The sequence below is a fragment of the Halichondria panicea genome, chromosome 7 (genome assembly GCF_963675165.1).
Source record: "Halichondria panicea chromosome 7, odHalPani1.1, whole genome shotgun sequence".
Lineage (NCBI taxonomy): Eukaryota > Metazoa > Porifera > Demospongiae > Suberitida > Halichondriidae > Halichondria > Halichondria panicea.
Genome location: NC_087383.1, coordinates 817623 through 843970, shown reverse-complemented (window position 1 = coordinate 843970; position 26348 = coordinate 817623). Strand labels below are relative to the sequence as shown.

Below are 26348 nucleotides of genomic sequence, written 5' to 3'. Positions count from 1 at the left end.
ACGAGGTAAAATCTAGAGGGCGGCCACACATTGAATAGAAAAGATGCATCGACAAAAATTAATGATGAATAGCTAGAGAACGTCATAGTGTTCATATTTCCATATGACGTGAGAGCCATAGCAACCCATTAAGCTGGCAATGACCTGCAGGAAAAAAAGATAACATATGTAACAGATAATTTATACGGTACAATAATTATTCAATAACGTGCGTATCATTTTATTAAGACTGAATTAAATCCTACAGTCATACAATATTGACTACATGTATCAGCTTCTCGGACCGACCTACCTGAAACACGGCCATTACTATGGTAACTGCCAGTACAACATCTATTACAATGTTCACCCTCATCATGACAACATCCAGACAACCCTGTACAAAGAAATAATGTAAAGGGTTAGAAAGCAATCGTTAAGCAATCAAAATGAGCAAGTTTGATATCAGTTGTGGATCAATCTTACAGAATTTTCCAATTCCGGCCAAAAATCATGGTCCAAGGGCGAAAAATGACAAATTATGGCCCCAACTTAATTTTGGATTGAAACACACCACTTGGAAGGTCCCTTTCTAATGAAAATCATAATTTGTTTGAATTTGGATCGATGATACTAAAATTATGGCTATTCAAGGTGGAATATAGCGACTGTAATATCACTCACTGTACTAAATATATTTTCTGCACTAGCGGAACAGTTTCCGTTTTGGTTGTCCTGCATACAGCATGAGGCCGGGGCTAGAGAGACGTTGTCTATCCTGTTCTGATACCACGAGGTGTTGTACGTCCTCCAATCAGTATAGCTAGCCACACCACAGCAACGGTCCTGGAAACAGGGAATAGTTATAGCTTGGACTGAAGGTAACTGGTATCAATCGTAATATTTACTGCTGGGTCCAAAGTTGCATTCGTGAACGAAACTTTTTATCTTTACGGATGTACAGTAGTTCCACAGGCATGATGAGGTTTTTCAGATTGTACTACAGTCATAATTATTATCAATCAACTACGGTACCTCATAGAAACCACATACGTAAAGACAAAGGAGAAACCTGATGTATTTCTAATCATACAATCATTCAATATTATGATAGTTTAGCGTACGTGTGTAAAAGTACAAGCCATATCTCAGCTAGAGCATAAAAATACATGACGTTGTACAGGGGCTTGTATCACTACAGCTAGGAATTTCCCCCATAACAATCGGTGACCTGGAATATAGTTAAATCTCACTCACATATTTTTGAAGATTGCCCATGTAGTAGTGATTGTTTCCTGTTGATTCAGAATACCTCAACATCTGGCCCACTATGGTACCATTCAGCTCGCTCCTAACCTGTGTGGTATATGGTAATGAAAGTATGGGCAGACTATGGGCAGACTATGGGCAGACTATGGGCTCGCTATTACTAGCTTCACCTGGTTTACATGAAGGAATACAAACATAGTGGCCGAGCTGGCCAGGTAGACACCAGCTGCAATAAAGGTGATAACGGAGAACTGTGTGTGTGTGTGTGTGTGTGTGGGTGTGGGTGTGTGTGGGGGTGGGGTAGGTGTGTAGAATACAGAACAGTATGATAAAGCTTTCTTTCCACCAAACGAAGTGATTACGAGATACAGATTTGTACTGCCCCGACAGATAACTGTACAGGTCGGTTGATATACTAAGTTGAGTGCATACAACCATGAACACTTCATTCACACACACGGTACCGTATAGCGGATGATTTCAGGGGGGGTCAAAACATTCGTGGTTGAGTAAGTTTGTGGGTTATAATTTCGTTTGCTTACACTGCAGGTAAAAGTGGTCAATAATCGCTTCATTCGTGGGTAAGATATTCGTGCTCATGGTTTCACCACGAATACCACTGCCCCCCTGAAAATTACCCACTATACGGTATGTGTTTACTTTACGAATGCAAATGACATGGTTGGCTGGCTGCACTTCAATTTTGTAAATCCTCTGTACCAGCAATCCACTTACTAGTATCAGTAACATCTTAGAGTCCTTATGTACGGCACAGCATCCGACTATACTGATGACTATGGTGAAAATCCCGCCAATAATCAATCCAATGGTGGGGTAGATGATGTACGGGCCTCCATTGTATAGCCACACCTCTGGCTCTCCCGGGGCTAGGAGCAGAACAACTGCACAGGCAGTAAAACCAATCACTGTCAGCTGCAATGTGATCAGTTTATAATGATGATGGATTCAATATACTCCACCATTATTTTTAATCTAGTTGGACTACACTCACCACAGTTGATAATCCTATGAAGCCAAGAATACACTGACTGGGAGCAACCCTCATTCTTTCTGGTCTATAGAACTTGAACAGGGTAGAGACTCTAAGAACAGCCTCACAGGAAATTTGGTTGCTTCACTGCGCTGAAGGTTGGTCTCACATGATACGATTTTCACTAGCAACAAAGACGATACTTTACCAGCGTCTTGGTACACAACTTGGGTAAAGATCATCTTTGCTGGGAAAATAATGGTACGATACAATCATTGCTGGTTGATATACTTTAACAATGGCAAAGCCAGTGCCGACACCTGTATGGAGCATTTGTACACCCAGGATCTTCTCTCTCCTAGAACCAGCCAAAACTGTACTGATAGCTGGCTGTGGTGGAGGCTATGATTTCCTCAGTGGAATTCCACTCTATTTCGCCCTCAAAGAGAAAGGAAAGACACTTGTCCTCGCCAATCTCTCCTTTACAAGCCTCACATCTAAAGTCAAAGACAAGGAGTACTGTAACATGTGCTACAAGGTATCGACGAAATCCAAAGTCGATCTAAGTGGACGCAACACGTATTTCCCCGAGTTGTATTTGTCGCAGTGGTTTATGGATAGTTTCAAGGAAGATGTCCCTGTGTTTACCTTCTATCGAGAAACTGGTGTGTCTCAAATGTCTAAAGCTTACACCAAGATTTGCAACGAATACAATGTTGACGCTATCGTGCTGGTGGACGGAGGAACGGATAGTCTTATGTTTGGTTTCGAGAAGACAATGGGAACTCCTGTTGAAGATCAAACCAGTATCGTAGCCGCTCATTCCATTGAGTCTGTCCCCGTGAAAATCTTGACTTGCCTCGGTTTTGGAATCGATTCGTTTCACGGAGTATCTCATGGATTGTTTCTCGAGAATGTGGCCACTTTGGAGAGGAATGGAGGCTATTTGGGTTCGTTCTCTGTGTCACAGCATTCTGCCGAGGGGAAGCTCTTCATGGAGGCCTATCAGGCAGTTTCAAAGTGTATGCAACCTTCGATAGTGTGCTCTTCAATTATGTCTGCGATGCTCGGTCATTTTGGTAATTATCATTCGACTAAACGCACTGGTGGCTCAAAACTGTTTATTAACCCACTGATGTCGTTATACTGGGCATTTGATATTTGTTCCGTGGTGGAGCAAATACCATATTCAAAGGAGCTTTTGGAGACAAAGTCGGCTAATGAAGTCATGAAGATTGTTGCTGAGCACAACATGAAGGCTCACACAGATAAGACAATTCGTGAACCTATAGCACTTCCCATGTAATTATTACCAAATAAGTAGACAGGCAGGTATTATCTTTTGTATTTTCAGTTTTTTAATGCGGTTTGAAGTTATTGATTATTGGATAAAATTATTTTTGAATTCTCATAAAACAGACCAAAAGTGTGAAATGAAACTAATCTCATATGCAAAACTATTAATGATATGCTAACTCATGCTCTAATGGAGAGAATTGTAGACACAAAGATCGGTATAATTATATAACTATAGGTAGATGAAAAAGTGCCAGAAATATACAATCCTAAGATATAGAAGTGCTCTATACTTTAATTTAGTTTAATCGGACGGTGGGCTTTTTGAGGGGCCTGCCAGACTGCTTGGTAGTGGTGCCTTGGGTTTCGCTCTCATGTGAGCCAAATGTGGTGGTATACCAGACGGATGTGAGTGGATGCTCTTAGGGTTCATTGCATGTGGTAGCGAGCTCATCTGTTGACGCTCTTTCTTTGAGGCACTCTTGTTGTATTCACCGGAGTCAAAGTACTGTTTGCCTCCCTGTGTGTGTGTGTGTGTGTGTGTGTGTGTGTGTGTGTGTGTGTGTGTGTGTGTGTATTTGAGGTTTCAAAAATAAAGTGGGTGGAATGTCGACTGCAACGTATACTAGCTCAAACGGAATGCTCACTTAAAGATTATTCTTATGGTTGGGCATCTGATGCTAAGTGTATTTACGACAAAATTATGTTAGAAAGTGCAAAAAGCTCAGTATTTAGGGAACTACAGTAAACCAGAAACAAAAGAAGAACAAAAGAGCAGACAACACAAAACCATACAGGTATAGAAAAACAGACAGATGCCCGGCCTTGAGAGTCGTTAAAGCTTTAACGGTGCGTTCAGAGTTACATACAACTAGTACACTGAATAATTATTGTAAAACTATTGAGCCATGCTGAAAAATGCTATTCACATTAAGGTCATGCTGACATATGGACTTATCTTGGACTTGATATTGGCTGCTGTAATTGGTTTGAGACTAACTTAGTTCTGACCTTGCATGGTTAGGGAACCTGTATTGTCTGGGCTAAGTTTTGTGGTTACAGTAGCTGATAGTGGGGATGGGTCTATGTGGTTCTTCTATGCGAAGCACAAAACAATCACACTAACCTCTAACTTTGGTTTTTACCAGGCATCAGTCAAAATAAATAGGTAACAGTGTGTGTGTGTGTGTGTGCGCGCGTGGTGTGTGTGTACGCGTGTGTGTGTGCACGTGTGGTGTGTGTGTGTGTGTGTGTGTGTGTGTGTGTGTGTGTGTGTGTGTGTGTGTGTGAGGTGTGTGAGCCAAGTACAAACCCTCTCAAATGCATACCATAACAACACCCCTACACACACTCACTCATTCCATTACCTAAAGCACTATTAAAGTACATGGGAGGATCCTAGCTATCAATTCACAGCTAAAATGAGTACTCTATTATAAAAGAAGACATTAAATGTACGTTATACTCACGGCAGCGGAAATCTTTCGTTTAGCCATGCCAGATGGGCGGGTCCCAAACGACGGATATTTGCTCTTGAACTCCTTCTCCGCCATTTTATCAGCCTGTGAAAAACAGTAGCATTGAAATCAAGGGTTCTACACGTTACGGTCACATTTTAATACCTCTTTAGGATCCACTGGTTCCTCTTTCTTATTGCCTGATTCTCCATTTTCCTTATCATCAGGAGGGAGTTCAATCACTGGTGTCTTAGACATCCTTCTGCTGGATAAGCTACAGTATTGCACGCACTCACGCTCAAGAGGCTTGTAATATTAAATGTAAGGAGGCTAGCTCTCTGACGTACTTGTTGTGTCAAAAAGTGCTGGTCTGGCAAGAAGTAGTTGATTAACACACGTGACATTGATAAAGGGTATATACTAGGTATACAGTACTAGTACTATAGTACGTGTACTCTGTTCTGTGTCCTCCTGCTATGGAGCTCTTTAAAGCATCCTTCCTGTTAACCCTGACCCTGCTACATCTTGGAGGGTGCTTAGTATCTGGCTCTCAACTAAATGTGAGCACAAAAACAGTATACATTTTTAATAAGTATTTCGTATCCCCTCCCCCCTGGCCCTGTAGGTATGTTCTGCTAACATCACTGAAGCAAATAACGGATCAATCTCGTTACTCTACAAACGTATTGCAGCAGCCGACAACTCGACTTGTATGCATTTCGTTTGGAGCATCAAAAGCAACGATTCGAACGATTTCCCTTCGTTATTCTCTGCTCAAACCAACAACACAACGGATGCATGCACACGGGAGTGCTCCTCATTTGTAGACAAGACTAACCACACTGTGAACATTCCTGATGCAATCGATAGCTACTTCTCTTTTGGTGTTGTCTTCACACGTCTCATTGAATTTATAGTACCCAGTGATTCGGCACATTCCACCGAGGCATTTAACGAATCTTTGAACTGTGAATGTGAAAAGTTTCCAAGTAATGAAATGTGTCAAAACTATAGTATGAACTACACTACTGGTATTTTTCTCAATGATAGCAACTTGGAGTGGAGTTTTCACGAAGCAAATCAAAGCTTTATGGCTGTTCTCTTAGATGCCGAGAGTGGCAATGAAACAGCTACAAGATTTACCATCAGGGTTAGTTAATCAATCCATCGTGTACTTGAATACCTTAATACCTATTGTCCTAATTACATAGCGGACTAATTGCTAACAGCTTGTGGCTAAACGCTTCATGCCTACCATACACGTCAACCACTTTTGATAATCATGTGACCTGATATGCATGCAGTCATCATGATGTGATCTCACTTTGTATTTGTGTACGTGTATGAAATGTCAGAGGAGGTACGACACGTTGAGCGTGGGCGGATAATCGAGGCGTGGTTACGCCCACGCTCAACGCTATTGCAGAGGCAATTAGCCTAATCGAGGCACGCGTGTCGTACCTCCTCTGATGAAACGTACAAGTACTCATACCCCTCCTCCTCATCCACAGACCAACTTCCCCACCACCAGTGAGGCTGGGCAAAGACTCTCATATTTTCCTCACACCCTCTTCACTGCCAACACGACAACTATTGATATCATCATCGAAAACTTCCCGTACAATCTCTCCAACATTTCCGACTATGAGAGCAAAAATTTCAGCAGACTGGCACTTGAACTGTATGTGGTACATGGACCAAATACTCAAAATGGGAGCATCGTCAGTGCTACATCTTTGGATGATGAGTATACCCCATCTGTTTTTACTACCATGACTTATGAGATGTTTCAAGATGATGATGTTGATGCGGCCGACGAAACTGGTTTCTTTCAATGGAAGCCCATCTCGTATCAGAACTCGGACAGAAAGTCAACTGCATCTCAGCAAGTCAATATCCTATATACGGGGGATCAATCTTTTTGTAATACGGGAGAAATTCCCAATGGATTGGTGAAGGATCTGTTTGGACAAAATGCAAGTAATGTCACTCGTTGGTTTGCTGTGTTTGGTACCTCTGGCGATGTGAGCTATTTCAATAACCCGTTTTTTACCTGGTGAGTGTTACTCTTCTTAACATTGTTGCACTACTGTTAGTAAGGTATAGTGTATGCCTGCCCAATACTGTATGTTGTTGTGTATAAAAGACATTCACCTCAGTCCTGTACGCACTGGGTTTGATGTGTCTCCAAAATCCTGTTTTTGACTACTCATAACAACTTGAGTTACAGTTTAGGTGTGTTCAATTATTTTAAGGATGAAATTATTAGCTCTTTTGATAAAGCAATGAGATGGTGTGTTTAGATCATCGATTGCTTTTGGGTGCAGTTATTTATTTATTAAGTGTCATCCATTTTTGTTATTGCCTTGATAGATATTTGATGCATGCTGTAATTGTATACTTGTGTTATAATGTGCATGCATTTGTTTCATAGCTTATAGGGAAGTTTCTTAAAAGTGTGTGGAAATTTATAGCCTGTCAATGATAACGTACATGTCGTATTTTGAGATGTCAATTATTATTATTATACTCTTTCTTTCTTTGTGCAGGACAAGTATTGTTGGTTATGGCCAAGTGCCTGAGGACAGTATCTCCATGATAGTCATCGTCACCATCATTGTAGGGCTCGGCATACCTGCTCTGCTGGTCCTGGTCGGTGCTGTCTATGTCGTGATTAAGAAGAAACCTTGGCAGAATGTAAAGAGAGTTGTTGCAAAAGCAACTGGAACTTCGGGGGGATATACGAAACTGAACTAGTGTGTTGTGTCTTGTTGTGTGGTTTGTGTGTATATGTTTTTACGAATGCACTGGTACATGTTTGAATCACCTTCTTTTTTTGTCTTTGGTGGACAATTTATAAAAAATTAATTATTGTGTCTCATGACTAATGAATAACTATTATTTAACTAGCCCCTCCCTTGTTTCTGAAAAGGTCAGCTATAAAGCAGCTATGTTTACTCTACTACAGTAAGTTAGTGTTGAAAGAACTAGAGCTAACAAAATGAGCTCCAACATTCTTGGCAAGATATCTGTGACAGCATTTGTGCATGCTGGAGCTATAATCACACTCTTTACCATCCTCCTATGCTACTCTCTGGCTGTGTCCAATGGACATGTCAAACCATGGCTGCCCATGATCAGTGACTGTGCTGTTCTTAGCCCAGAAAAGTATCCTTTCAGACTTGGGCTAGCTGTAAGCAGCATGCTTTTATCAGTTGGAGTGGTGATGATCTACAATGCAAACATGGTGTACTCCAGAAACAAGTTGTCTTTGTTTCTCGGTCTGGTGGCCACATTTTGTTTGGGAGTCGTATCTGCAGTGAATGAAGTTGAAGATAATCCTGTACACTCGGGTGAATAATTATTTCTACCAATGTATTATATCTATAGAGCATAAACTAAATAGCTATTGAATCGTGATAATATAGATGGTTTCTGCATTTCGTTTATGCAGGTGCTGCACTGATATTCTTCTTTTTCTACTGGTTCTACATGATCATAATGACATGGGGCAGAACAGTTGTGTCACTGTGCAAACAGTATGTGTGCAATAGACGCAGAGATGAAGAGTTATTGCGTCCAAATGCAGTCATCTCCTTTTTCCGTCATCTGCTTACTGTATTGTGTGGAGTAGCACTGGTGGCCTTTGCTTGTATGAGTGAGTTGTCATAACACGTAGGTGTTGTTATCGTTTCACAATGATTGATATATGAAATGATGCAGGTACCCACTGGGGAAAGTACAAGCTGTACATTGCTATCGCTGAATGGTGAGATTTACTATATTATAGGTTTTGGTCTAATGTAAACAGTTACTCTTAGCAGGCTAGCTATCTCAAGTATATTTGCAGCTCACTTAGAAGTTGGAAGTTGGAAATTATTTTCCCCCAACTTCAAACTTTAAGTGAACTGTAACATAGTGTTGAGTTATGAATTGTCATAGTGTTAATAGCATTATATCATTACTTCCACAGGAGTGGTACGCTCTGCATTATCCTGTTCAACTGGAGCTATGCCTACGATCTTTCTCAGCTGAGCCTTGCAGAGATTAAAAGCGGTACTGAAAGACAAGTCGAAAGTGAAAAGATGAAGCTACTCTCATAAAAAAACCTGCATTGTTATTTTTGTAGTTGTTCTGTATGTCCCTCGAATTCTTGAAAAAACAAATTATGAGGGCGTCTTATAATGGAGTTTTTCCGGGTGTTCTATTATAGCGACCTTGAGCTGGGGGGGTGTGTGCTTATTTTGAGAGAAATTTTAGAAACCTCAAGAAATCCAGCAAACTGTTTGCCATGCATTAGAATTAGCCCAGTGTGTGAACAGCCTATATGCTAAAATGGTAAGTGTGTTAATATAAAGTATGTATGCACATTAAATACTGATATATTGCAGTCTAGAGCAACTGGGTCCCTACCATCCACTCCACTCTCACCAATGGCCGCCCTCCAATTACCCCTCTCACCCCTCACACTAACTGGAGTCCCTCTACAGGTAAGGACAGCACACGACACACAATCCTCTGTGGAGGTGGTGGTATACTAAATGTAACAAAATGGGCTATGACTCCTATGAGTGAGAATTTGAGAACACTATTTTCTTCTCCGTTGACTTTATAATTATTATACATTTATATATACGCACCTGCGTATCCAAACCTATACCCACAAGTTCACTATGAGATATTGATATTTTACAACAACTGTCAAACGATAGTCCGTTGAGTTATAGTTTCCATTCTGTTAACTCTTTCAGTTTCAACAATAACTATTATTATCCCTAATTTCGTTCACCCCCCCCCCCCCCACCACACACAGCCTGGTTCCCCGGCCACCCAACTGCCCCCGCTCAGCCCTGAGGTGAGCAAGGAGATTGAGAGAGAGGCTGACCAGTTGTTTCGCAGCCACACAGTCGAACAAATCAAAGGGCTGGAGAGAGACAAACGACTGGAGATTGATCGACGAAGAGAAGACCTCAGACAGATGGTTGGGTAAGAGATGGTCTTGGAAGTTGGAATTAAATATGCACATTGTCATAGCTAGTGGTAATGTGTAGCATATCCCCTCCCTCCTTTTGGGGTCTAGAACTATGAACTATTTATAGCGGGTTATTTTCAAACTAAACATTTCACGGATTATATCTTCTAGGATAGAGGTTCAAATGACCACACCCCTACAGTAGAGAGGTCTTTCAATATCGGAAGTAAACAATGATTCCCAAATTTTCGAGGTTCGAGGTCAATCCGCAAAGACCGTGAAAATATTTAGTGCCTCGAAAATAACCATTATTTTTCTTACACAGAGAGAGATATCGAGATCTCATTGACGCTGCTGACTCCATTATGCATATGAAGAAATGTTCAGAGCAGGTAATGATTATATTGACCTCACTGGCTGTGGTAGAGTATCTATGCCTCTCTCTTGTTTCAAGGCTAAGCAGTCGGTGGCTACGATGGAGGGACTTTGTCAGAAACTGCAGCAGACTCATTTCTTGCGTGGGTCTGGTGGACTGAGGGGACCAACACCAAAAATGTGTGTAGTTAACTGTAGCTGTTACCTCTAGTTTACCTATGTCTTACAGTTTGATTCAATCCTAGTAGCATTTTTGATTCCCACAACTTTGGTTCGATTTCTGAACCACTTCTTTAGACATCCGTTTAGTGTTTTCTTCTAGAAAACCATTATTATAATAACCAGGAGCCCATAAATAAGAGAAGGAGCGGCTAACTTCAACGTACACTCGGGGATCACGTCTCGTAATTGCCGGTGAAACCGCACTTCCTTGTATGGAAGCGACTAAGTGCTTGCAAACCGCAGCCCTGTATTGTGTATAAGGGATTCAACCACTTAAGTGACTCTGCATATATGGAAATGCGGTCATAACCACTTACGAAACGTGATCCCCGTAGTTAGCCGCTCCTTCTCTTATTTATGGGCTCCTGTAATTACACATTACGTACTGCCTGCCTGGTTCCCTACAGTGATGACCACGCTATAGCAGCTCAAGTGAAGCTGTTAGCAGATGCCCCAGAGAACATCTGGGCGTATCTAGAGCAGCATAGCTACCTCTCTGCATCACTCACCTACCTACTGGCCAGACACATCTTCTCTCAGTTAACGGTCAAGCTGGGTACCAAGAAGAGCTTTGTTTTGGTGCAGCGACTGTGGCATTCTGTGGCCACCTTCAAGGACACCATCATACAGGTGTGTGTGTGTGAGCGTAGCCCTGAGCTCAATAATTGTACTACAAGTTAAACCCGAACGCAAACTGTAATGATAAATTTATATGATAAAGATTGAAAAATTGAGAACCCGAGTTTGCGAGTTTGAATGCATGTTGGTAACGCAATGATTGTAGAACTATTTTTAGAGCTAGAGAATACACTTTAGTGTAGTTGTACCATAGATTGAAGAGTTAGAGGGATAGGAAACAGAGTGGTGCACGTGATGATTTTACATTGAATCTGCAGTGGAGCCTCGAAAATTATCCTCGCTACGCCCTATGAACGAGGCTATTAAGCACACTTTTGCCGGGTAACTCCCAAAGCTGTGTTTCCTCGAGACATCATCTCTTTCAGCAACTTAAAACACGCCTAGTCCATGAGCCACGTGTAGTACTTGCTAATGACTGACCACACCCAGTAAAAAGAGACTTTCCAATAAAGTTATATGTTCCCAAGGCTGTTTTAGAGCTATTGGAACATATAACGTGTAAGCGTGTTGGTTATGACTACTACAATAGGTATAGACCTTGAAATATAAGTGAGTTGCACGGACTAAGCACAGTTACTTGTAGTTTATTATGCACTGAGTGTAGAAATAGATATTGTTGTGATGGCCTCGATTAAACCGCAGCGTAGCGCGGATGTTACTCGAGATACCAACCGTTTCCTATCCCTCTAACTCTTCAATCTATGGTTGTACAGCCACTCTTTACCAACTCCCCCCCCTCCTCCTCAGTGTTCTAATAGCCACCTCCAATGCCTCGAGTTGAAACAGGAGGCCATGCTGCAGTGTCTGTGTGCAGTGGTTCTATTGGAGGGCAGCTCTCCCAGGCAACTACTAGCTCAAACACTCATCGCACGAAAGGTGAGCGTTACTTGTCTCTGTCGATGTGAGTATGATTTGTTTATTTTTGGAACAGCTCCAATGTATTATATATCAGTATGTACATTGCATGTTATTTAGGAGGTACCGTATAGCGGGTAATTTTTGTTGTTGCAAATTTTCGTATGAATTACTCATTTAAATATTTGTATCGTATTGAGGTCGAGGTAGAATCATTTCGTAGTTTCGTATGATGCTCTACAATACGAAATTTCCACCATACGAAAATAACACCACTATACGGCGGCATCTACAGCTAAAAAGATAGCAGCTCAATCCATTTAACTGCATGTACAGGAAATTTAATTTTTTCTCCTCCAGAGTTCCCTCCAGTCAGTGTTCTCCTCGAGTGCCCAGCACGTCGGTGTCAAGTCTCAAGTGTGCCAACTGGCCCAGACTATAGTCGACTCTCTGTCACAAATCTCCTTCGTATTTTGTGCTCAACAAAACCAGGGCGGGCAAGTTGGTACGTTGTGTATAATTACATGTATATAGTGTAGCCTTCTCAAACCCTCAAACTTGTTATAAGTGTACTTTGATCGAAGATGGGAAGAAATATTTCCTTAAAATACATATAAAATTTCACTGCAGGCTCGTCTTTGCTTGTGCAGAGGCTCACACAGCTATCAAACAAAGAATGTATTAAAGGTTTGTCAGCTTTATGGTGTTTGATGAAGACTCACGTGTAGTACAAGTGTTGACCCCCTTTATGTGTACGCTCAGGTGTGATCCCAGGAGCCTTGGTCAGTAGACTGCCTGAAAGCATCACTGGATTTACTCCATCCATTGCCTCCACAAGTCTGAGCGAGATTCCTGTTAAAGATATTCACAGCTCAACTGGGGAGTGGGTTACCATGTGAGTTGTGTGGTGGTTTGAGGTTAGTTATCTGGTTCCATTCCACTGAGTATACCACCACAGTAGAGTACACACTCTGTCTCGCAATCTTGTACATGGTGTAGTGTGATATTAAGCATGCAAAACCTGTTTTTTACTTCTATTGCAGATTTGTGTATTGTTAGGCTACTAAATTGCTAAGCAACCTCTGCCACCACAACCCACAACACGCATCTTTTTTTAACCACAATCAAAATTAAGCATGCTAAAGTTAGGCCATGTTGTCCCTCTCCCCTGTAGGTGTGTGTCTGATGTAAGCAGTGGAATGGAGGCTATACTCCAGCACATCACTAGTTTCAAGGCCCTGGCTAGCATCAGAGAATCAGTGCATCGGCTTCTCTCAAGGAAACCCTCTTCTCTGGGGCAAGACTCCCCACCTGATGACTTATCACTGGCTGAGGCCAGAGAGGATTGGGCTAGGATATGTCAGACTGTTCTGGGGCACAAACTTTGCGTGTGGGATACATTCTTGAGGTCTGGATTACTTCAGAGAGCAAAGGTAATATGCTTACTCAGTTACTAGTGTGATTTGTTGGTGGCCTAATTACACCTGAAAATATTGTTTTGTACCAATTTTTTAATTTAGCTGTACATTGTGACTTTTACTTATGCAAGCCAATATTGGTTTATTGGTTAGGTCAGTGACCACTAATCATCTAGTATAGCCACTGAACCTTTCCCCAGCTCTTTGACCAGCTACTACAGCTTAGATAGTAGTACAACTATGTCTGTGTAGTTGTCTTTTGTGGCCAGTGTGCAGTCTAGCAGTGCAGCCACCTTGTTTGCTACAGGCACTGGTTGACAAGCATCTTGTTAAAGGAGGGTCAAATGCTATCAAGTTGCTGGAGATGTTGTTGGGGTCACCAGTCAGCACTGGTGGTGATTTTTGGACTGAAGACACTTCTAGCCAGAGCTTGGGTGACTTCAAACCACTCTCACTGAAGGCTAAAGCTTGTAGCCCAAATATTTTCAGGTATATCTTTCTAATTAATATTGTATACTGATTTAATATTCCCTTCTTGCGCAGTTTTTGTCAAAGTTTTGATAAGGGTTTCAAAGATTTGATCACTGACATTTCTCATTTTCTGGGTGAAAATGGCACACTTGAGCCAAGTATTGACACCTACTGGACGCATCAGATGACTAGAAAGGTATAGTCTAATAATGTGCATTTATAGTTTTGCATATCCCATACACACAGTGGAAGCTATAGAATTAGAATATCAATAAATAACCTGTAGATACATGTAATACTACCTTTTACCTTACCCAAATGGTGGTCTCAAATTGCCTTTTCACATGCTTATCCAATATTTGATACTCTCTCTGTGTTGTTCTATAGGTTACTGACTACCCATTCTCCCTGTGGGAAGACTCTGACCCCCTCAAGACACATGTACAAGCAGCTGCAGGAGATTGCATTGAAAGGTATGAGTAGGTTGCTTCTCAGACCATGTCTGATAATTAAAAATAGATTTCCTTGGAGACAGTCTCTCTTTTCAGGTGGTTGTCACCTGTTGCTTTGAATTAACAGCTATTGTGTGTGTTTTAGCAGGTATTGGTGTGGTGGTGTTTTCTTAACACTGGTTATCTCAAATCTGGGGTAGGGTGACCTTGGTTGTGTGTGGTGTGTAACCTATCTACCAGTGTGGTTTAATTGAGACCAGCTCTCACTAAAGGCTACACATGTACATGTAGTTTACAGTTTATAATTATGTCAGCAGCAAAAGAATGTCATCCTCACAAAGGTGTGTGTTCTCCTTTTGCTAGATTCCTCAAGAACATTGGCATCAAAGTGACTGAAATTGGAGGCCAAATGAAAGATCAAAATCAAAACTCCAACCTTGTCAATAGGTAGGTGTACCTCCTGGCAGGGCTCTTAATTACTGAGTACCCTTGGTAACTATGTAACAGATTGTTTTCCCCTTGTTTTCCCTCATGATTGATACCTTATTATCATGTACAAATCTTGTACTAATACATGATTTCTCCTCCCATTACATAGATTGATACCCCTTGGAAACCTGTGTCATTGTTTGATGGACTGCTCCCCCAATTTCTCATTCCTGGCTAGTGGATGTAAACACTCCATAAGGTGAGTACAATAAGTATGTACTCTGTGCAATTAGCCGAAAATTCTTGCACGTACTGATTGCATTGCCTCTTTAGAATGAAATTCTTCTTTCTTAGATTACCCTAAAACTTCCATATGTTTCAATGATTAGGTGTACATTCCAGTATCCATGTTTGTTCAAGTTTGGTCATGTCTTAAACCATACAATTTGTTACACAGGTCCTTTACAAAATCTCAAAAGAAATTAAGGAAAGAGGTAAATTCTTTCTGCTATACTTCAGTGGTATACCATACTTCCATTTTCATAGGAAAACAGGCAGCAGCATTTAGCCACAGAATTGCTTCATGAGAAATCTCTCTTTATATTCAAGTGAGCTCATTCTGCAGTTTTTGTACTGTTAAGCAATCCTCCGAGTTTTAGTATTACCCAATGTATTATTGTACCAGGATTTGGTCAGTGTGGTGCTCTAATGAGATAGTGTCCCAACTTGGGGAGCAGCTGTCGGCTGAAATGGAACTCAATTCTCTCGCTTCTTCATTGGTATGTGCACACAATTAGGCTGTTTAGCTGTGTTTTATCACGCTAACCATGTACTAACTTCACTGAAAAGAGTGTGAGTGTTGCAATACCCTCTTCTGTAGGCTTGGGATGAAATTAAGATTTCAGAGGAGTCAGAGAGCGGTGAAACAGTGTCATCAGTGATCAAGGTGCCATCCCAGTCTTCGGTTTATGTTACCACTCTACTGTTCGCTCTGTGTCAAGAGATCAGCAGGGTTGGAGGGCATGCCTTGGATCGGTATAACCTGATAGCATGTACCATCTGAGTGGCCTTTTTACTATGTCCTTGTCTTTCAGATCACTGCTAGAGAAACTGAGTGGGACTGTGTTTCTGGGCATCATGGAGTGTTATGAGTCCTTACTGCAAAGCTCATCCAACCAGAAAGTTCCTCAACCTTGTGCCCTTCAACTTCTCTACAATCTGAAGTTCTTTTCCAGTGTTTTAGTTCATCCACCTGTAGAAGGGGTAGGCTATATTCAATTTCAGTTAACACATTTCTATACTTTGGATAGGGAGCAGAGAAAGTTGAAACCAGGCTCAAGAAGGTTGTGGAATCACTTCACTTGTTTGTGGACCCCTTTGATTTAGATGTGTTTATGCCATACATCTTAGCCAACCTGGAGCGCCAGTTGACAAGATCATCCGTAGGTTAAATAGATAGTTTTACTCGTCTATCACTTTATTTGTATTCACAGGTTCTGTATGGCCTGCTATTAGCTGTTAAGGGGACGCCTATTTCTTCCTCCTTTTATAAGAAGCCTACACTAAGTGGTAGTCAAGAACAGCATATCGTCATCCCCTTGGCCCCTTCAATTAGTCGGCTTCCTAGCCTGCCTATGACCGTCCCAATCAAAACTACAGGCCATGCAATACAGGTAAGATTGCACTACCCTATTTGGAGAGCCTTTTTACGAGATTTTTTTTTCTTACCCCAGGATGTGATTACAGATTCGAACATTTCACTACTGCAGACTATAACTTTCTTTCACCACTTGTGATGCTAACACACTAGTCATGACTGTTTTATTAATTTGATGTTGATCATAATGTTGGCTTGCATACAGGAAGTTGTGGTAATATTTTGCTTCCGGAATCTGGTAGTATAAAAGCTATGACACATGTAAATGGTTGCATGCATTCTGCTGATACTAATTTTGAAAAGTGTGCAGTCCTACACGTACACAAGCGTTAAGCTAATCTACTAGCTGCAATGGAATACAACAGAGCTATGCAAGCTGCACTGGAGCTCTCGATGCTCAATCTCAACAACACCTCGTACAGCATGACCAGCCCTGAGCCTCCGTACGGATTGCTGGATGATGAAGTGCCTATTGATTCCCTGAAGACCAAATCTCAAAACATCACCCAGTGTGTGTCTGTGCCTACCTCTGAGCATGTGGCAGAAATCGTAGGAAGACAAGGTGGGTAAGATGATGATTGCAGCCTCGGCTGAAGAAGTATGGCTTTGCTTTGTTTTGGGGCTAGCTGTTTGGGCATTTTGTTAGGTTTGAGGGTTTTTGTGCATTGTTGAGCTTTAGGCTTCTTTTGCATATTGTTTGTTTGCACAAGTAGTCAAAATCAGCTGGGTTATGAGATTATAGTTTATTTTTTGGTTTGCAGGTTGCAGGATCAAGGCACTCAGAGCTAAGACCAACACTTATATTAAAACTCCTGTTCGTGGTGAGGAGCCTGTGTTCGTCATCACTGGTCGTCCTGAGGATGTTTCATCTGCAAAGCTAGAGATCATGACGGCTGCTGAGCACTTTACTAACCTCCGTGCCAAGAGAGCCTCCAGCACATCAAATGATGGAAGCAATGGAGGACTGAATGATGGGGTTCGAGTGAGCGCTATGGTCAGAGTTCCCTATCGTGTTGTAGGCCTGGTTGTTGGACCTCGAGGAACAACAGTGAAACGAATCCAGCAACTCACCAACACTTACATTGTGACTCCCTCTCGTGATAAGGACCCTGCTTTTGAAGTGAGGGGTTCCCCAGAGAATGTTGCCAAAGCCAAAGCTGAAATCGAATCCTACATTTCCCTGCGTACAAGTGGTAGTGGTAACAATGCTGATTCCCCCGATCCCGACGGCTCTCAGTTTGGTAGCGAGTCGTACGATATGCCATCTTTCTCTAACCCAAGAATTTCTGAGTCAGCCTACTCTTATTCTCCACTTCATGAGCCCTCTGTATTTGTTCAAGAGCCAAACGAGTCCTACCTGAATGTGCCCGTGTCCGCTCCTGCTATTCCAGGCACCGAGCGAGTGTTCAACTTCACCTCATTCCATGATGCTCTGACATACATCAATCCAACTCTCCCAAGGCCCAACCCTGTTCGTGTACAAGCCAGCAATCGAGAGATGACCTTCATGCCAACGAAATGCCAGCCTCCAAGCCCCACCTACTCATGTGATTCTGGCTCCTCTGATGGCTTCTCGACTACTTCTCCAAAGCAGTTTGTTGCCGGCTTCAATTCTTGCTTTGTCTGCAACGATGAAGTGACTGCAGCCCTCATCCCTTGTGGCCATAATCTCTTCTGCATGGGGTGTGCCATTCATATTGCCGAACACACTCGCATGTGCCCTGCGTGTGGATCACAGGTCAACAATGCTCTTCGCATTCGTTCCAGGTAAAGAGAAATGATATTATTTAGTTTTTCAATAATTTGACTGATCTATATATAAATTTAACAGAGCAAATTGATTTGTTTATGCTTATATCACGTTATAATGCTGTACAGCCGGTTCTTTTGCACCTCTGTGCTGTTTCATTTCATAGAAACATTTCCACTGCAGTTATATCAATAGTGCATTTTCATTTATGTTCAATGTCGCAAAGCAAAGTTCTTGATAGAAATCATTAATATAAATATATATAATTATAGATGTTCCATTTCAGACGTATTCCAAATCTATTTCATTATTGTGTTCTATTTTATCACCAATCTGATGTCATCCATTATTCATTATTCCAAAGATTTTTTTTGTCTATGAAGTGAAAGAAGTACTTTTCTCAAAATCAATGTTTGAACATAAAAATTAATGATGTTTGCATGAACAATAATATTAAGGAAGTCAATGAGTGGGGCGGGGCTAGTTATCAAATTAGACGGAATAATTATTCATTTTTCGGGAAGCTACGTAGCCGGCCAAGAAGGGAGTGTGAAGTGTGTACAAAGAGAAGCTGCCTCGGCGATATGTCCTCTCCTGGTCCTAGCACTCATGTGGTATGTCTCTATACGATAAGAGTCAATGTTACAATAAGCACAAGCTAGAGTGTAATCTCCATTTAAAATTGTCTGACATGACCCTTAAATACGACTGGTCCACTTTCTCCTCGTAATGCACAGTACTATCCATCATGGAACTCTCTGATGTACACTGCTCTAACGTCTACTGTCTACACTGTGGTGGCTGCGGCTGTGATCGTACTCCTCGTGTTTATACTGGGTGGTCTTATATTTCTCTACGTCACAAGGTGGGTACAATCGATTCACGATACAAGTTCTGATCGCTGAGTACATGTATATATTATAATGGTTACTAAGGGCTTAACTTTAATATGAATTTAGGTTGGACGACGATACATTATACATTTCCAAGTTGTTTTCCTCTTGATTGCCATGCCGTATGCGTCCATTACCTTGACAAATGTGTGTAGCCACTTTGGCCGTGTAGAGTTTATGTGTTGCTGTCAGGTAGTCGCCTCCACACAACATGAACTTCGTGTACACTGTACATGTAAATCTGCTTTATTAAGCGTACCCAAAAGTAAGTACTTAATTGTGCAATAGCTTTTCCTAAATACTGTGGCTTGTAATTTGAGTAGGGGATACTCTAGTAGTTGCATTGGCGGGCATTCATTAGATACTTTCTTAGAATGCATTAATTATTGTGTTAGCGACCCACCACGATTTTGTTTGGATGTGGGATTTGTCTCATTTTCTCTAATAATCTCGATGAGGATGAACCAATCATTGATGAGCATTGTATAATACCTGTTTAGGGCGAAATTTTCGAGGAACTTAAATTTCGTGGAATGGCCTCTAAAAGCATTTCGTTGAATAAATTTCGCGCTATTTGGTGTCAAATTACGTTGTGTCTTCTGTTAGCTAAGCATTTTGTGGAGGATTGCTAACCCACAAAAATTGAAATAAGCCCCTTGAAAATTTCGTGCTATACGGTGTAATAGTGGGTGGTCCTAATATAAATACAGCCCTAGAGAAACCAACGTGTTTGCATGCTTGTATTAATACTCAAAAAATGGCTTCTGTTTCCATCTGGTCAGTAGCTTACAATCAACAAAGCTTGTGCACAACACACACATCCAGCACACGTTCATTGTTTACCTATACCATCAATGACCGGCTGTTGCAAACATTTTCCTTTTACATATCAGAATACGGAACAAGAAGTATACGCACTCGACGGACACTGTCCGCTACTCTCCTATGCATCAGAATGACCATGTAAGCCCCCCCCCCCCACACACACACACACACACACAGTCTCACACACGGTTGGTTTTAACACTCAACTGTGTTTTCTGTATGACACCTTAGGCTAGCCAAGTGTGGTTATCAGCATGTGATGTATTGGTAAGCGATATTGACACTGTCGCTTTAATACTAAAAAGTTCAGTTTTTGTACTATTTCAAATTATATACACAAATTAGAACTTATTTCTACGTTTCGACTGCTTGAGGTTGTGTTACGTACAGTGAGTATAGCCAGTTAACTATGGTGGCAGGTGCACTATTGAAGGCAGGTACACTGTATGCTTCTGTAACAACTAGCTGTACATTTTACACTTACATAATAATTATAAGCACATAACTAAATACCGGACATGACAGAGGAACTGCTTGACAAGAGAAATTGTTGGGAATGTCTTATTGTTAGTAAACAAATTATCTGTTTACGAATGTTGCCTTTCCCCTACAACACAACAACAGAGTGATGATGAGAAGGCATCAAAGAAAAAGAAGAAGTCCAAAAAGAGACGAGATCCCTCCAAACGAGCACCCACTGGTCTGGGCTATGAGGCAGCCCCCGTGTACAGCGCAACCACCTCTAAACTGTGAGCAGAGTGGCGTACCGTATTACTAGAATGTTTTGCAAGCACCAAACATAATTATGCAAACTTTGCGAGTGTTGATCACTTTGCAAAAATAAAATTGCAAAACCTAGCTAAACTGGTACTGGTAATGACACACGACCCTTGCCAGAACACAATAGTTAGATCGCAAAGGGTCAACTTTTCTGATGATTTGGCTCATTTGCAAAGGTTTTTTCACCAGCAAAATATTCTAGTAATATGGTATTCATTATTTACTTGACAAGCATGGTGCTACATACAGTGCATGGTAGATAATGTCATTGTTATCACTAGGCCGTCTTTAGGTGAATTTTATTATGTGTACTGTACGGTGTATGCTTGTTAGCCAATTCTGTGGGTATGATATTAGACGTATGTATGTAGCTGATGCTTGCTTGTGTCTATGGCTGCTGTGTTGAAATCCATTATCGGCTGCCTCGCTACAATAATTATGTTGGGTCTAAACGAAAGTGTAGCCCAGTCTCTGAATGCTGTGAATGTCTTCGCTAGCGTGTTCCCTAATTTGGTAAAGTATATACTCCTATGACATTATTTTAGCTATTCCATAATTGCTCACATAGATGTCAGTCTGTGTGTATGTGCAGTGCCCCAGGGATTGCCCCAGGGTAGGCATCTCAGCAATGTTGACTATCAAGTATACCTTTGTGTTGGTGTACAGTCCCTTGTGTTGGGTACTTAATAACAAGGATATGCGTGCGTAAGACCTCATTGCACTGTGATGTAATCGTGAGTATTGTGTTAAATATTCTCACAACTATACCAGGAAAAGCTTACACTGGGCCCCCCCCCTATCATCATTGCTATGTGGATATTTTATAGAACATAGCACCATTTACAGTTAACGAGCATTGCTGCTACCTTATATGCTACTGATTTCTAGTGTTCTCACGATTTAATACAATCCCCCTCACCCCTCACACCCTCACACACCCACCCCCTCACACCGTCACCCGCCCCCTCCACCCACTCCACTTCCCTGTTTAGGTCCTCAGTACCAGTGTCTCCACACATGGACGTCAGTGCTGGCTGCCTCATCTTGGTGAGTCATGAGAATAACTATGTATTAGCATAGCCATATATGAGCCTCACGTATGCCCATAGGTCATGCACTTACTGCGTTTTAGATGGCTACTGCCAGAAATTAACTGATACCAAGTAAACAAGACTATATTATATCCCATTTTTGAACTATATTGGATATTGAAGCCTCAAGTTGATTACATTAAACCAGCCTTATAGCTACCCCCTTGACAGTAATTATAGCTGGTAATTTGATTTTGTCTATATTTTGATAGAAATCCACTCAAGATGATTAGATCCATATTATGGTAACATAATTATTATTGCCTCCTCTTCCAATTTGTACATGTACATGTAAAATGATAGTTTGCAGCATTCATATAATTATTGGGTGCAATTGAGATCATCTTTTGTTTATATTTTGGGAAGTTTTAGAAGCAGTAATCATGTGCTGTCTGTATTTTAGAAATGTGATTGTTCATGTCCTTCTTTAGTTCTGGCAATGATTTCCCCCATTTATTTGCAGGAATATATCGAGGATCAGAAACAGCTGGAGGCAGAATGGGAGGTAAGATACCTTATAGCGGGTATATTTCGAGGGTATAAACTTTGTAGAATGACCGTTAGAAAGGTTTTTGCTGAATAGCAGCCTTTCTGTAGCATGCGATAGTAAATTCGTGGGTATAAATGTTCGCGGTACATGCTTAATCAGCGAAAACCACGAACATTTATACCCTCGAAATATACCCGCTATACGGTACATGACTGTGTATACCTACTTGTCCACTTATTCAGTGGCTAACTTTGAGTAACTTTGGTGTCTATATTAATGGCAGATTGTCCAATTTCAAACCATACACATGTAGGCTTGGATTATGGTAGCTCTTTGATAGGGTCTGTTAGACAATGATGTATCGTTGTGTGTAGGTCAAGATTAGACTTGCGTTTTTCTTTACTGTTTTTTTTTTCTTCGGTGGGTAGTATTTGGGTGCGTGTTTCCATAGCTGTGAATGTGCATGCCTAGTCACCTCCTGTCAGCAGTACCCTCAAGGAGGTCGTGCTTGGTACCAGTTAGCACGAGTGATGATCTCATGTCTCATGCTAGCATCTCTACAATAAAGTTTATCAAATTATGTATACAGTCATGTATGTACAATGTCCTAGTGATCTCATACAAGCATCTCCAATAAAGTTTATCAAATTGTGTATAATTTTGTATGGGATTTCCTGACTGAAAAGAAATAAATATTTCCTGTCTGTCAGACAGTTAGTGTTTCTGCAGCTGACCTGGGGTTGGCCATACTCCATTCATTGTTGGCTATTAATAGAACACTTGTGTGAGGTAATGCTTTTAAGGCCATTCTCTGTGTGTGTGTGTGGGGGAGTATTCCAATGGGATAGTGTGAACAGTTGCATGTGATTTACTGTAGTAGTTCTAATTACCTTGTTCCTAAATACACAATGTACGCTAAAATCATTTCTAACAGGCACACACACACACACACACACACACAGAACCTTTGTAGCTACACTCCCGAAGCTGCAAGTACCTTAGTGGCTGAGATGATCGAAAATAGGCCCAAGAATCGACCGGACAGCTACCCCTGTAAGAAATCATCAAATCCTATGTATACTATTGAGATTGTAAATAATTGTGATTGGCGTACACTGTGTGTGTCATGACCCCACAATCGTACCCACACTTTAATCCAGTACATTTGATCCACGGAATTCAAGTTATGGCAGCTGAAAGAGTCCCCAAACCATTGATTAAATCAGTGTCATATTTTAACATCTTTCAACAGCCATAACTTTAGTACCGTTGTCAAAAAATTGTATGATTTTTTGAAAGCTTAGAAAGAGACCTTTCAAATGATGTGTTTCAATCCAAAATTTAGATGGGGCCATAATTCGTCATTTTTCGGCCTTGAGCCATGGGCTATATATAATCCATGGTATTGGCAAATACTGTTACCCCTCCCATTCCCGACACAGATGACCACAGTCGGGTGAAGCTCAGAGAAGACTACACAGAAGATGGGAGAGATTACATCAACGCCAGCTTTATCGTTGACACTGATCCACAACACCCAAAGTACATAGCCACTCAGGCACCGCTCGAGAAAACCATCGCTGATTTCTGGCAGGTACGTGTACCATTACCTCACCTGAAGATACACAAGAGTGCTTTAATGATTTTTTTAGACACTATACTAGTTAGGGATGTTGTAAAAATATGTAGCCCTTGTATAGTGCTCAAGATTAGCTAGCTGTAGGAAAAATTATTCTCAATAATTATCATAATAATTATATGTTTTTATAAGCAATGCTCCTTTGCGGTGTACAGATGGTATGGGAGAAAGAAGTGAGTGTCATCGTGATGCTAAGTACTCCAGAGGACACTGAAATGGTGAGTGCAATATCTGTACTCTGTACTCTGTACTCTCCTGGCTGCAATATCTGTACTCTGTACTCTCCTGGCTGCAATCACGCCGTTACTATAGAGAGAGCTTTAACCCAACAACGACCACTTTGATGTCTTTGTTGTCAGTATTATCATATATAACTGTTACAACCTTTAATAACTTGGATTGTCTTATATGCACAGGGTCAGTCTTGTCAGTATTGGCCGACGGGTGGAATTGCAACTTACCATACCTTTGAGGTAAAAATGCCATGGATATGTATGTATCAGCTATATGTACCGTATAACTATAGTTTGGGGGGGGGGGGGAAACATTTCGTGGTTGAATCTCTGAGCACGAATATTTACCCACAAATGAAGCAATCATTGACCACCTTTACGTGCAGTGCAAGCAGCAACCACGGAAATAATATTCACTAACTGTGCTCAACCATGAATGTTTTTGTACCCCCGGAAATTACCCGCTATATAGTATTTCATATTGTGCATGTCCTCTCAGGTGAGGCTGGTGTCAGAGCACCTGCACTGTGAGGACTACATCATCCGCAGCTTCATCATGCAGAACACCAGGGTGAGGGCGGGAGTGATCAGGGGGGGGGCGGGAGTGATCAGGGGGGGGCGGGCTAGTGATCAGGGGTGAGGGCGGGAGTGATCGGGGGGGGGGCGGGAGTGATCAGGGGTGAGGGCGGGAGTGATCAGGGGGGGGGGGGGGGGGGGCTAGTGATACATTAGCTCTGTGGAATATTTAATATTGATTGAATTGTTGATGTCGATGTTGGTATATAGGTATTCATGTATTGTCTGACTCGTATATAGCAACCAAATTTTTTGTTGTCTACAACTATGTTGAGCTATTATATAGCAATAAGCTATGTACATGTATGGCTATGCCTTAACTATGAATTTTTAAACTTTAAATCTGATTTGCTTCAGCTAACATTTCATGACCCCCCCCCCCCACACACACACAGACGTACGAGTCGCGCACAGTGACTCACTCCCAGTTCCTGTGTTGGGGCCCCACTGCTGTGCCAGATGAGCCAGGCCCTCTACTAGAGTTCAGAAGGAAGGTCAACAAGGCCCACGCTGGACAGAGCACCCCCCTACTTGTTCACTGCAGGTACGAATGGTAGAGGGAGGTTGAGATAACTCTATAATTATAGCCAAAACTGCCCATAGAGATTCAGTCTTGTTGGCAAGGTTTCCATAGCAGAATGTGTGGGTGTGTATGAGAGGCTGTGCACATGTACATGTCGCTTATAAGTGTTCTGTATCTTTCTCCATAGCGACGGAGTGGGGAGGACGGGAACGTACATCCTTATTGACATGGCGCTCACTCGTGTGCAAAATGGTGTAGTTCCTTATCTGTATTTATACCTGTTTTCTGATCGTTCAATATCTGATGTTATCACCATACGTACATGTACATGACAACACTGTTTATTGTATGTACTTATATGTACACTTTGATCCTGTGTTTTGTTATCTGTTTTAGGAGCTAAAGAACTCAACCTTGCAGCCACAGTGGAACATTTGCGAGACCACAGACCAAGAATGGTCCCCACTAAGGTAGTCGAGTATGTACCATATTGTATCTATTTATTTTTGTTTGTTTTCGAGGAGCTAAAATTTTGCAGTTTTTTAATTAATTTTTAGTTCCTTAAAAATTTGGAATCATTGTTTACTTCCGGTATTGAAAGACCTCTTTACTGTAGGGGTGTGGTCATTTGAAAACCTCTATCCTCGAAAACTATAATCCGCAGTTTGAGCAATCTGCAAAATATTAGCTCTGATATACTATTTTGACTCTAATTGTGTGTTCAAAACTAGAATTTTTGGAGCCTTTTTTTTATTTGTGTATATAGATTACTGTATTCCCCCTACAGGCCCAGTTTGAGTTTGCCCTGTCAGCATTAATGGAAGAGACGCGGGCCATGTTGAAGGCAGCCAGTGAGAGACAGAAAACTTCTTGAGAACTGTTTTGTTCTTTCGAGTGTGTTTGTGTCAAGTGTCTATATCAAAATTATTGTTCATCCGTGTACATACATCGATCAGATTCACTTTATTGATTTTCATGTCGTCTCTCAGTCAATAATTGTACAGTCCAGTCCAGTCATATCCAAGTTTTACACAGTGTTCATATTAAATTGTAGTTTTTTCATTAA

At 41.4% G+C, this 26348-nt stretch overlaps 6 protein-coding genes across 6 annotated transcripts; 4 read left to right on the top strand and 2 right to left on the bottom strand.

Moving 5' to 3' along the window:
- Positions 1-11: 11 nt before the first annotated feature.
- Positions 12-2430, bottom strand: LOC135338284 (CD63 antigen-like). The gene is made up of 7 exons (XM_064534368.1): positions 2261-2430; positions 1984-2181; positions 1419-1499; positions 1237-1335; positions 664-825; positions 293-376; positions 12-144 (listed from the first exon to the last, which is right to left on the bottom strand). Exons 1-7 carry the CDS (start codon positions 2312-2314, stop codon positions 73-75), a joined length of 750 nt encoding a protein of 249 aa, XP_064390438.1. The 5' UTR covers positions 2315-2430; the 3' UTR covers positions 12-72.
- Positions 2431-2472: 42 nt separating this feature from the next.
- Positions 2473-3592, top strand: LOC135338281 (uncharacterized). The gene has a single exon (XM_064534365.1). It carries the CDS (start codon positions 2538-2540, stop codon positions 3543-3545), a length of 1008 nt encoding a protein of 335 aa, XP_064390435.1. The 5' UTR covers positions 2473-2537; the 3' UTR covers positions 3546-3592.
- A 21-nt stretch (positions 3593-3613) lies between these two features.
- Positions 3614-5382, bottom strand: LOC135338286 (alpha-endosulfine-like). The gene is made up of 3 exons (XM_064534370.1): positions 5158-5382; positions 5005-5097; positions 3614-4055 (listed from the first exon to the last, which is right to left on the bottom strand). The coding sequence occupies exons 1-3, from the start codon at positions 5248-5250 to the stop codon at positions 3840-3842; spliced, it is 402 nt and encodes a 133-aa protein (XP_064390440.1). The 5' UTR covers positions 5251-5382; the 3' UTR covers positions 3614-3839.
- On the top strand, positions 5382-7876 carry LOC135338276 (glycosylated lysosomal membrane protein-like). Its single transcript, XM_064534362.1, has 4 exons — positions 5382-5552; positions 5618-6142; positions 6504-7048; positions 7542-7876. Exons 1-4 carry the CDS (start codon positions 5469-5471, stop codon positions 7747-7749), a joined length of 1362 nt encoding a protein of 453 aa, XP_064390432.1. The 5' UTR covers positions 5382-5468; the 3' UTR covers positions 7750-7876.
- On the top strand, positions 7868-18642 carry LOC135338932 (conserved oligomeric Golgi complex subunit 1-like). Its single transcript, XM_064535027.1, has 30 exons — positions 7868-8345; positions 8447-8650; positions 8716-8761; positions 8966-9092; positions 9271-9330; positions 9384-9482; positions 9806-9978; positions 10290-10356; positions 10419-10519; positions 10969-11191; positions 11948-12076; positions 12416-12560; positions 12686-12742; positions 12818-12950; positions 13230-13488; positions 13781-13962; positions 14017-14140; positions 14332-14417; positions 14760-14843; positions 14995-15084; positions 15283-15319; positions 15372-15433; positions 15511-15604; positions 15706-15860; positions 15920-16088; positions 16136-16267; positions 16319-16498; positions 16725-16743; positions 16817-17044; positions 17244-18642. Exons 1-30 carry the CDS (start codon positions 7994-7996, stop codon positions 18251-18253), a joined length of 4827 nt encoding a protein of 1608 aa, XP_064391097.1. The 5' UTR covers positions 7868-7993; the 3' UTR covers positions 18254-18642.
- A 52-nt stretch (positions 18643-18694) lies between these two features.
- On the top strand, positions 18695-26348 carry LOC135338275 (receptor-type tyrosine-protein phosphatase N2-like). Its single transcript, XM_064534361.1, has 15 exons — positions 18695-18846; positions 18970-19097; positions 20019-20088; positions 20575-20699; positions 21723-21777; positions 22285-22326; positions 23274-23364; positions 23754-23905; positions 24106-24168; positions 24367-24423; positions 24683-24754; positions 25155-25303; positions 25470-25534; positions 25679-25752; positions 26070-26348. Exons 1-15 carry the CDS (start codon positions 18817-18819, stop codon positions 26154-26156), a joined length of 1260 nt encoding a protein of 419 aa, XP_064390431.1. The 5' UTR covers positions 18695-18816; the 3' UTR covers positions 26157-26348.

Bases quoted from the DNA above. Each gene is read 5' to 3' on its own strand.
- LOC135338284 (XM_064534368.1), bottom strand. From the start codon at position 2,314: ATGAGGGTTGCTCCCAGTCAGTGTATTCTTGGCTTCATAGGATTATCA. The intron at 1,500-1,983 runs GTAAGTGGATTG...ACACACACACAG, and splicing joins CTAAGATGTTACTGATACTA to TTCTCCGTTATCACCTTTAT. The intron at 145-292 runs GTAGGTCGGTCC...TTTTTCCTGCAG, and splicing joins TAGTAATGGCCGTGTTTCAG to GTCATTGCCAGCTTAATGGG.
- LOC135338932 (XM_064535027.1), top strand. From the start codon at position 7,994: ATGAGCTCCAACATTCTTGGCAAGATATCTGTGACAGCATTTGTGCAT. The intron at 9,483-9,805 runs GTAAGGACAGCA...CACCACACACAG, and splicing joins TAACTGGAGTCCCTCTACAG to CCTGGTTCCCCGGCCACCCA. The intron at 10,357-10,418 runs GTAATGATTATA...TCTTGTTTCAAG, and splicing joins TGAAGAAATGTTCAGAGCAG to GCTAAGCAGTCGGTGGCTAC.
- LOC135338275 (XM_064534361.1), top strand. From the start codon at position 18,817: ATGTCCTCTCCTGGTCCTAGCACTCATGTG. The intron at 20,700-21,722 runs GTGAGCAGAGTG...TTCCCTGTTTAG, and splicing joins AGCGCAACCACCTCTAAACT to GTCCTCAGTACCAGTGTCTC. The intron at 25,304-25,469 runs GTACGAATGGTA...CTTTCTCCATAG, and splicing joins CCCCTACTTGTTCACTGCAG to CGACGGAGTGGGGAGGACGG.
- LOC135338281 (XM_064534365.1), top strand. From the start codon at position 2,538: ATGGCAAAGCCAGTGCCGACACCTGTATGGAGCATTTGTACACCCAGG.
- LOC135338276 (XM_064534362.1), top strand. From the start codon at position 5,469: ATGGAGCTCTTTAAAGCATCCTTCCTGTTAACCCTGACCCTGCTACAT. The intron at 6,143-6,503 runs GTTAGTTAATCA...CCTCATCCACAG, and splicing joins CTACAAGATTTACCATCAGG to ACCAACTTCCCCACCACCAG. The intron at 7,049-7,541 runs GTGAGTGTTACT...TTCTTTGTGCAG, and splicing joins AATAACCCGTTTTTTACCTG to GACAAGTATTGTTGGTTATG.
- LOC135338286 (XM_064534370.1), bottom strand. From the start codon at position 5,250: ATGTCTAAGACACCAGTGATTGAACTCCCTCCTGATGATAAGGAAAAT. The intron at 5,098-5,157 runs GTATTAAAATGT...TGTTTTTCACAG, and splicing joins AACCAGTGGATCCTAAAGAG to GCTGATAAAATGGCGGAGAA. The intron at 4,056-5,004 runs GTGAGTATAACG...ACACACACACAG, and splicing joins AACGAAAGATTTCCGCTGCC to GGAGGCAAACAGTACTTTGA.